Here is a 10,611-nt window from a genome sequence, read left to right as displayed (position 1 = left end):
GGGCATTACAGGACAGATGGTCGGTTGCCATGACTCAACTCTGCCATTGTAACCCAAATAAAAACTAATGGGCATGGCTGTGTTCCAATAAAACTTTGTAAACAGGCAGTAGCGCTCATTGCTACTTGATGAACACTGATTCGCAGCTACCTAGCTAAGCTGCTGATTCCTGAGCCTCAGGAGCTGAGACAAATTTGTTTTAAAATATATCTTAGTGTAACCATAATACACCACCACCTTCTTTCCCAACATGCACTTTTTACTTCTCTAATTTCACCGGTTTCTACTCTCCACCACTCATCCAACTCCAGCCACAGAACCCCCTCCTTGTTCCTTGAAGATAGCAGGGTAACTGTCTTCAGGGACTTTGATGTTGCCATTCCCAACTCCTGGAATGCTTCTCCTCCAGTACCTACTTGGTTGGATTCACTGACTTTGAGGTCTCACCATTCCCAACGCTTGGAATGCCTCTCCCCCAAATATATATTTGGTTGGACTCACTGACTTTGAGGTCTTTACTCACATGAGCTAAAGCTTTTCTGTCCCCCCAAATGCAACACCTACATGACATTTATCTACTACACCACCCTACAGTATCCATCTCCCTTACTTTTTCTTCATACTATTTACTACCAATACTCCTAATCAAGAATTTTAGGTGCAGTGGTACAGGCCTGTAATTCCAGTACTTGGGAGGCTTCGGATTGCAGGTTCATAGACCTTCTCAATAACTGAAACCCTGTTTAACACCCCATGTTTTTGAAAGCCACTTATAGGGGAGGGGAGGAATTAAGGCAGTTAGCCTTTTGCTACACGCTCCAAAGACTGTTTCACCCACCTTTTTTTTTTTTGTTCTGAAACCAGGTTTATCTCCACCCAGGTACATCATTGTCTGAATCACCTTTGACATTTTTCCCTATACCCATGCTAGTCTGAACATGGTATCCTTCCCATCCCTATGTTGAAACCCTAAAACTCAAGGTGGTAACATCAAAAGGGGGGGTCTTGGGAGTCCATTAAGCCATAAATATTAACGACTGGGGTTAATACCCTTAAAAGACTCCAAAGAATGTCTTGTCAGCAGCATTCTGAAAAAACAAATTTGTCACCAAATCTAAGGTATTATGTCCCAAACATGCCAATTACAGATTTTATCTTAATGAGTCAACCCAGTGTTTAATAACCTATCCCATGCTTAGTAAAAAAAGACAAGTAGTTATCAGTGTAAAACATAAAACAATGGAGCAGAAAGCTAAATTATATGGATTGCTTAGAACCAAGGATTTACTATATTGTGCAGATTGGGGAACACTTTGAGAAATTCCTCATGAAGCCAAAGTCATATACTCACCAAATTATGTCAATCTATAGATTAGGTTGGAACCACTAAAACTTATTTGGCAACATGATCCTGCTAACATCAAAGCTCCATCAAAAACCTGAAGAACGGGTACTACCAAGGTTGAACTAGTACAAAAAGGCCCATCATTTTTTCTGCCCTCAACCTTCTAAAATCTATTTTGCCAAACTTTCTGCTCATTTCCCAAGGTCACTTTGGGATTAAGAGTTAATGAACCTTTAAAAAAAAAAAAGACCAGTAACATTTTTAGAGTAGGAAATTGAAGGGGGGTATTGTCTAAGGATAGTTTAGATTAAGATTCCAATTTTTAGGACAAAGTACAAGTAGCTTTAGTAGTTAAAACTGAGGTTACTAATGCCTGAGGAACCTGTGGCTAGAGATTTCTTTTGTGGGTTTGGAGATAGAACCCAGGGTCATTCTACCTCCCAGATACAACCCCGGCCCTATTTTTATTTAAAAAAACGGTCTAAGTTGTGGAAGGCCTCACTAAGTAGCTGAGGCTGTCCCCGAACCGTGATCCTCAGGTCTCAGCCTCCCAAATGATGGTATTACAAAAGCATGTACCACCATGCCCAGCTTGGAGATTTGGAATAGGACTAGTGTTAAGGCTGACTCAGGTATAGCTTTTATGCTAATTAGGAAAGAACATCTTCTGAAGCATTAGGCAGGGGTGATTATCAATAAAGTATTTATGTGCAAGTTTTATTTCTAGGCATTGAGACAGCATCTATACACCACACAAAATTATCTGAGACCATCTAGAGACATGCCAACACATCTCCTATACAACACTATTTTTGAGACATATGTAAAAGCAATGGTAATTTTGGAAATTCTGAGAAAATTCTACTAGCCATAACCTTTTAGAAATACTGCCTATAGAAAGAGGAAAATCAAAATAATATAAGCATACTCAAAATAAATGAGAATTTGAGTACAATATTTATTCACAAATAAGCTGTTTCTCATGTATACTTCATGTTTTATTTAAAAAAAAAAAAAAAGCCCTAAAAAGGGAGGCCATCTAGTCCTCAGACTCAGATTCATCTTCATCTTGACTAATCTGAAAGTAACGAAGATCATAAGTCTCCTTGTCAGAAGCAACCACACGAAGCCAGTCACGAAGATTATTCTTCTTAAGGTATTTCTTGGTAAGATATTTCAAATACCTTTAGAACAAAAACACAAATTTCATTAAGAAATGCAATCCCCACCGTGTAAAGGCTTATTAGACACAGTCATATTGATCTTGTATTCTCTCCAAAATTATCTTATCCTTCAATTTATACAAATCATTGTGCAGGTTATCAGGGACACAAATAGTGAAACACTTCTATTTCCCTAAAATTTTAACTATTATCTTTCACATTGCAAACCAGTGCAGGACAGCAAGGTTATCTTTTTCTTCATTCTTATTGCCATAGCCTAGTTATTAAAATAAACACCAACAATATTACTCTTTAATTACATTATGTATGCAGATAAAAAGTATAATCTGTCATGGGTTTTTTTGAGACAGCCACTACAGGTGCTCCTTGCTGGTTATTTACCTGTTTTGTTCATTGTTGGGTTTTGTTCATTGTTGGTTCTACAATAGTGCTGCCACATAGTACTGAATTATTTGTAGAGCAAATTGAATGAAAACTGGCAGGAAAATGTTTGCACTTTTATCAACATGATTTAAAACTATTATAATTTCACAAAATTTGCAACAATTACCAACCTTTTAGAAAACTGTTTCTCAGAAACTACTGTGATTTTATTCTTGAAGCATTGAATGTGAACAACATTCTTGAGATTTCCAGTCTTCCCGTTAACTTTAACTTTCTCCCTCAGAAATTGTTCCTATTTTAAAACAAAAAAATAGAAAACTAGGGAAGAAAACCCTAGACATTCACTAGGGAAGGTACCCTAGGAACAGAGATTAGGTTAATGTCAAGTAGTGTATATATATATATATATATATATATATATATATATATATATATATATATATCAAGAACTATGCAATTAAGAGAATGAACTGATTAGAACGCCACTTACAAATTCTGCAGCATCAAGAATTCTATCTTCTACTGGATGAGTAAGGTCCAAATGAAACTTCCAGGTTGACCTCTTGGGTTTCTTGTCTTTCTGCTACAGAGTTAATAAAATTATGTGTGATGCTTTACTTCAATTTATTCAGTTCATACACAAAGCTTTAAAATCTGTATCAATGCAGAATATACAGTGCAGAGGTTTTATAGAGAAATGATGCAAAGTTCTAAATAATTGCTTAATATTTCTGATTCACTCAAAGCCATACTGGAAAAAACACATTCTTCTTTAACTTGTTTTAAAGCAAGTTTTTGTGAATTTTAATAAAAATTTTCCCATTTCACCATTGTCTCACAAATACAACACACAAAACCTTGAAACAATGCAAGCTACTACTTTCTTCAGAAGTACTCCAAAGATTCCAATTTTTACTGTAACTTAACAGATCTACTTCCTACTCCAAACACACCCTTCTAGTAGTGACCAGAACCTCTAACCATGCCTAATTTGAGCTGTCAAGTCTGTTGGCAGACAACTTATTGTCTACTATGGACCAAAACAATGTCTTACATCCATCCCCACTGCAGATGAAAGTTAGTACACTCTCTACCCAAAGTTAGTTATATGCTACAGGATTCCATCCACTTCTGTCCAGAACTCAATTCCTATGCCATTATAGGAAAGGAAGGAAGGTGTGTGTATGTGTGGGGTTTGTCAGGTAAAGACTTTAATTGTAAAAAATACACCAAGGCCAAATAAAATGGCTACACAAGCAAAACTTGGCTAGTAATCCCTGCCCCAAATACCCCAGACTTGCAACTGGCAAACTGATTAGTGAGTGCAAAGCATGACTTATTCTTGGCCAGGCAATTTATTTTAACTCTGTCGAGGCAAAATAAAAAACTTGGGAGATGCAAAAAATTTCTGTATGATGAAACAGATAACCCCAGAAAATGTGCATTATTCGGCGTTGTATCTAACCCGGATATTTGTTGCAAACTGGCAACACACATCTAACTTTTAAAATGTTTTGTTGTGTGTGTTATGTGGAGATTGAATCCAGAGGAGGGATCCTACCTATGACCTACACACCTAGCCGGAACTTATTTGGGAACAAGGTTTCCTCTCTAGTTGCCGAGACTGTCCTCAAGCCGGCAATCTTCCCGTCTCAGCCTTCCAGGTGCAATGTTTACAGACAAGCGCCACCACATCCGCCGCTGTTGAGCATTTTCACTTATCCCTTCCTTGTTAGTGAAATACTGACTTTACTGGGGTTGGAACACAGGGACCTACTTTCCTTTTTATTTTGTAACAAGGTCTTGCTAAGTTCGAACTTGCTATATTCCTGTCTCGGCCTCCTAAATATTGGCATTACAAGCGTGCGACACCACGCCCGGCAGTGACTTTTTACAAGTGACTTCTCCCCAACTCCTAAAGAGTGGCCAGACACTCTGGAGAGCGGGACCGCCGCGTCGTCGGGCCTGGAAAGGCCATCGGACCGGCCCGATTACCACCTCTCCCCTCCAGGGCAAGTAGAGGCGACGGCGTTGTCACCAGGCCGAGGAAAAAGCGGCCCAGATGCCCCCGAAGCCCGCTCGCAGCCGGGCCTCCCTCCTCCTCAGCGCCAAGGGAGCGGCCCGGCTCCGGCCCCGCCAGGCCGCATGGCAGCCGTGGGAGGCTCTGGAGGCGAGCCGGCAAAACACCTCGGCGCTGCTCCTGACCTCGTCTCTACGTCCCCTCTTATCTCGAACGAGACGTCCCCACTTGACAGGGGCAAAAATGACACTTACTGCCACGAAACACCCGCACCAAGACCCCGGACACTCACCGGCGCCATGTTGACCGCGGGGCCTGTGAGGAGAGAGGGAGGGGCCGCGGCAACGCGCATTTATATCGGGGAGTGACGTCACGCGCCGAGGCGGAAGCTCGCGGGAACCGGACGCGGGGAGGCCGAGTGGGGCGGGGCCTGAGGCGGGGCGGGGCCAGGCCGGGAGGGTCTAGGCCTCCTATTTTTTAGGAGTGCTCTCCAGCGGCCCTGGGCAAAAAGATCCTCTGCTTTTGTCTCCTAGGTGACACAAATCCTTTGACAGTGGTGCATTCTGCAGTTACTAGGAAGCTGCTCCCAGATAAGGTTACAGAGAAATGTTGAAGTCATCTTTAATCACATGGATCTTCCTTCCAATCAGGTCAAGGCAGTGGTTCACGTTGTTTTGGGTTCTTCTCTTTTATGTTGCGGTTATAATCTTTTTGTGAAAAAGATGTTTCCCTGTGGTTTGTCTATGAGCCTTGTTTTCTCAATGACATTTGAGGAAAATCAGCACTTTGGGAAGTGAAATAAACTAGGTTCTTGGAAAAAATCTAAGACAAAAACAACATGTAGTGCCTACTTTTGTTTGCATGTTAGGTATAATTTACTCTCTCATGGTTTCTGGAGCTAACCCCAATTCTTCTGACTTCCATCCATAATGCCTCCAGTTAAATGAATATTTGCTGGGTCCTAACTACCAATATACTTAAGACCCATGAAGGTGAGATGTCCTAATGACTAAAGGAAAAAATTAGCTTTTGAGTTTTGAAGGATTATGAGTTGATGTCAGAAAATATGATTCTAATGTATTTTGAAGTTTCAATTAACTCTGCCCAAATGACATAAAAAACTTGAAACTAAAAATATATTTTATGTATGCTTGGATTGTTAGTGCCAGACTGAAGCAAATGCAGATACTTTCTGGATAAATGCACTCTAAATTCAGGCACAAAGAATTCCCTGATAGAAAGTTTTAGAAATATGAGCTGATATTTTTTTTTTAAATCACTGAGTACCTAGAAAAACAAGCCACCAGAAGTAAAAGTCAAGCCCAAGCCTGTAACATCAGATCCACAGAGACTGCACTTATTGAAAGTGTAAGATATAGAATATAAAATGAGCACTTTAAATATATTGAGAGCTAAAGTATGAAAAGAAAAACTTTTTATGACAAAAATTTTTATGACAATAAAAATTTGCTGGCATTTTAAAAAATAGAGCAAAAACAACTTAGTGAGACCTGTTTCAAAATAAAAAAAGATAGGACTGGGGGTGTAGGGAGTGTACCTTGAATGCAGATTGTCCCTGGGTTCATTCTCCAGTACCCCAACCCCAATGGTACAAAGAAGAACTTCTAGGAATTAAAAATATAAAAACTAAAATTTGAAAAAGTATGCAAACCGGACAGGGGAGTAGACATAGCTGAAAAGAACACTGGTGAATAGGAATTTACTTAGAATGCAGCACAGAAAGTTAAAGAAAAGCCAGGAATGGTGGCACATGCATATAGACAGAGTTACTCATGAAACTGAGGCAAGAGAATAGCTTAAGCCCACAGTTTTAGACCAAACATAGCAACACAGTGAGACTCTTGACAGGGGAACAGGAGAACAGAGAGTGAGAAAGAAAAAGAGAATAGGAAAACAAGAACATTAAATAAAAGATAGGTAGAGACAATGATGTTAACGTGTTTCAGTTATGTCAGTGGAGAGCTCTAGAAGGATATAAAAGAACTAATGGGGGAAAAGCAATATATGGATAGATAACATCGGAACTCTCAGATTGAGGAGGCCAGGTAAACCCGAAGTGGGGTCATTGAGAAGAAATGTACACCTAGGCACTTTTTAGTGAAATATCAAAACATTATACAAAGAGCTCAAAAGACTACACTAGCAAAACAACCCAATCAAGAAATGGGCAACTGAACTGAATAGACACTTTACAAAAGAGATACAAATGGCCAGTAGATACATAAAAAGATGTTCTACATCATTAGCCACTAGGGAGATGCAAATCAAAACTACGCTGAGATTCCATCTAACCCCAGTCAGAGTGGCAAGCATAAAGAAATCAAATAACAACAAATGCTGGCGAGGATGTGGGGTAAGAGTAATTCTTTTACACTGTTGGTGGAAGTGCAAACTAGTTCAGCCACTATGGAGATTGGTGTGGAGATTCCCTAGAAAACTGGGAATAGATCCTCCATATGATCCGGATATACCACTCCTGGGTATTTTTCCAAAGGGGATGAAATCAGAGAACTACAGTAATATATGCATACCTATGTTCAGAGCAGCACAATTTGTAATAGCCCAAATATAGAAACAACCCAGGTTTCCATCGACAGATGAATGGATTTTAAAATTATGGGAAATACACACAATGGAATTCTATTCAGCTATAAAGAACAAAATCATGGCATTTGCAAGAAGATGGAAAGTCCTGAAGAGTTTTCTCTAATATGCTCAAACTAGGGAGCATTGGGATACTAGAGGGACTCCAGATAAGGGAAGGGAAATCTCAGCAAAGTTTGAATGGAAGGAGAGGATAGGAAGAAGGCTGAACTTAATTAATGGAGGAACTACATCTGAACATGTGTAAAAGAATAAATATAGCATGGTTACCCTGGACACTCATTGTTGAGAGGGAGCGAAGGGAAAACGGTGGTGGGGGGAAGAGGGCACCAAGCACAGTTTAAATCTATACCATTTATTTTCAATTGAAACAAGAAAAAAAAAAATCCATGTGAGACCCTGAGGGAAACAAAACAAAACAGAACAACAACAACAAAAGAAATATCAAAACATAAAGACAGAATTATCCTGAAAATTCTTAGAAAAGAAAAAGACAAAAGATCCACCAAGGACTTGTAATAAAAGCTGACTTCACATCAGCAGCAACAAGGAACTATTTTCTACTTAGAACCACAAAATATGAAGCTATCTTTCAAGAGTAAAAATACTTTAATATATTTTCAGGCCACAAAACTGAAAGTTTGCTACCAGTTGATCCTTAGTAAAGAAATTATGACAGATAAACTTCAGGAGGAAGAAAAATAATCCTTAGAAGGAAGACCCAGATGCCAAAAGAAAGGCCAAAGTGGTGAACAAAGAAATTACTAACCTGTGGGTAAATCTAAACATCACCAATTATGTTTAACAATAATAATCATGTCTCATTTTTGAGCTAAGGGTGCTGTTTGATCTTTTTAATGTTATATTATCAAGTATGTTTAGTTTGTTAAAACTCATTAGGCTGTAATTACACTTGCTAATTTTTCTATATATGTCAATTAAAATAAAAGGATAAATTACTGTATGTCAAGATATGGCAAGGTAGATGAAATAAGAATACTCCTAGTAAAATAAAACTTATCAGAACTTAGCCAAGAAAAAGTAGGATATCTGGATAATCTTTATTTTTTGAGATAGTAGGTATTGTATCGATGGGCATTCTACCCCTGAGCTATACCTCCAGCCCCATTTTATTTTATTTTATTTTTATTTTGAAACAGGGTCTCATTAAGTTGCTGAGAGTCTTGCTAAGTTGTTGAGGCTGGCTTCAAACCTGCAATCCTTCCGTCTCAGCTTCCCAAGTACTAGGATTACAGTAATGCACCACCATGCTTGGTTCGTCCTATATTTTTAATTTTCCAGTTAAAACCTTTTTATCAAGGATACCACATAGCTTCACTAGTGAATTCCACAAAACTATTAAGAACTACTGCTAATTGTATCAGCTCTGTGTCCAAACTCATATCCTCTTTACCTTTTACTCAAGATGAGGTAGAGCATTGATACAAATTTCTATCCTCCAGTTGATAAATGTTATCTTTAGGGTGTTAACTTATTTGCACTTCCAGTTTGTAAATGTGTGAGTGTTGGTAGGAAGGTTCAAGTGGCCCATGCCTCTTATCAGAGAAACCCTGGGTTATAAGTGCAAAATGTATGGGGAAGTTCTGTCAAGACACATCTGCACAAAACCAATTGTTGTCTTTCTTCTTCTTGCACAGACAGTTCAGAAGTGCATTCTCCAGGGCTGCACGGAAGATCCCTGACAGAAAGCCTGGAAAAAAAAACTCCTTGTTCCTAGCATGTTGCTGTTTGCTTTTGTTCCTTCTCAGTTCTTTACTTTTGTATGCTGGGGTCATTTCCTAAATAAACCAGCTGCACGGCACCAATTTTACACAAACTCCTTCAGATAATAGAAGGTTAGAGACACTCAAGAGTATTTTCTTAGGTCAGTAAGATACTAAAACCTGACAAGGACAATTTCAAGAAAGGAGAATCATAGTTACATTCATTAACACACACTTGGACACACACATACACAACCATAGACACAGATATTATTATAAGTATATATAGGTATAAGTATCACAAGATATTACTAAGTATTAGCAAACCATACCCAGAAATATGTCATGCAGCAGGTTGTGTGATAATGGCATTTGTAGTTGATACGACAAAAATTCAAAAGAATCTACAGATAAATGATCAGAATTATTCTGTGAATTCACTGAGGTTTCTGGGTGTATAGTCTTTAAGATAAAAAAGTACTTTTTATGTTAATTAAATTTTAAAATGAGATCAAGGATTTTTTTCATTGCATAGTTTTATTACTTGACATTTTCAGCTTATTTAGTCATTCACCTACTGGGGGACATACAGATTATTTTAGTCTTTTTTACTATTTTAAACAATGGTTTTTGTTCAGGTTTTGTTTTGTATTTGGTACTAGGGATTGAATCCAGGGGACATTCTACTTAGGAACTACAACAGCAGCCTTTTTATCTTTTTGAGGCCCTGGGCATGGAACCCAGGGGCCTTCTACCTCCAGGCTATACCCCCAGACATATTTTTATTTTTTATTTGTAAATAGGGTCTTATAGATTGTGGAGAGCCTCACTAAGTTGCTGAGGCTGGCTTCAAACCTACAATCCTCTAAGTCTCCCAAGTACTGGGATTACAACATGTACCATCATTCCCAGCTACCCCCCTCCCTTTTTATTTAACAGGCTCTTGCTAAGTAACTGAGGCTGGTCTTGAACCTGCAATCCTCCTGTCTCGACCTCCCAAGTACTAGGATTATAGGTATGTACCACCCAACCTGGCTGAGGAATTTCTCTTTGTTGTTTTTCTTAAGTGCTCTTATTTCCTTTTTTCTTTTTCTTTTTGTATTTCTAGGGAATGAACACAGGGACATTCTGCCTCTGAACTACATTTCTTATTTTGAAACAGGGTTTCACTAAATTATGGAGAGTATTGCTAAGTTGCTGAGGCTGGCCACAAACCTGCAATCCTCTTGTCTCAGCCTCTCAGGTAATAGGATTACAAGTGTGTGCCACCATACCCTGCAGGAATTTCTTTAATTAAAAAATTATCTTCTTATGTGAAAAGGAATGCCT

At 38.7% G+C, this 10,611-nt stretch overlaps 1 protein-coding gene across 1 annotated transcript; it reads right to left on the bottom strand.

Annotated features, from left to right (window-relative positions):
- Window positions 1–2,332: 2,332 nt before the first annotated feature.
- Window positions 2,333–5,239, bottom strand: RPL22L1 (ribosomal protein L22 like 1). Its single transcript, XM_080695633.1, has 4 exons — window positions 5,226–5,239; window positions 3,404–3,496; window positions 3,084–3,205; window positions 2,333–2,529 (listed from the first exon to the last, which is right to left on the bottom strand). The coding sequence occupies exons 1-4, from the start codon at window positions 5,232–5,234 to the stop codon at window positions 2,385–2,387; spliced, it is 369 nt and encodes a 122-aa protein (XP_080551759.1). The 5' UTR covers window positions 5,235–5,239; the 3' UTR covers window positions 2,333–2,384.
- Window positions 5,240–10,611: the final 5,372 nt, after the last annotated feature.

Source organism: Muscardinus avellanarius (assembly GCF_963383645.1).
Source record: "Muscardinus avellanarius genome assembly, chromosome: 5".
Lineage (NCBI taxonomy): Eukaryota > Metazoa > Chordata > Mammalia > Rodentia > Gliridae > Muscardinus > Muscardinus avellanarius.
The sequence above is the reverse complement of the archived record's forward strand: the minus strand, read 5'-3'. Positions and strand labels throughout refer to the sequence as shown.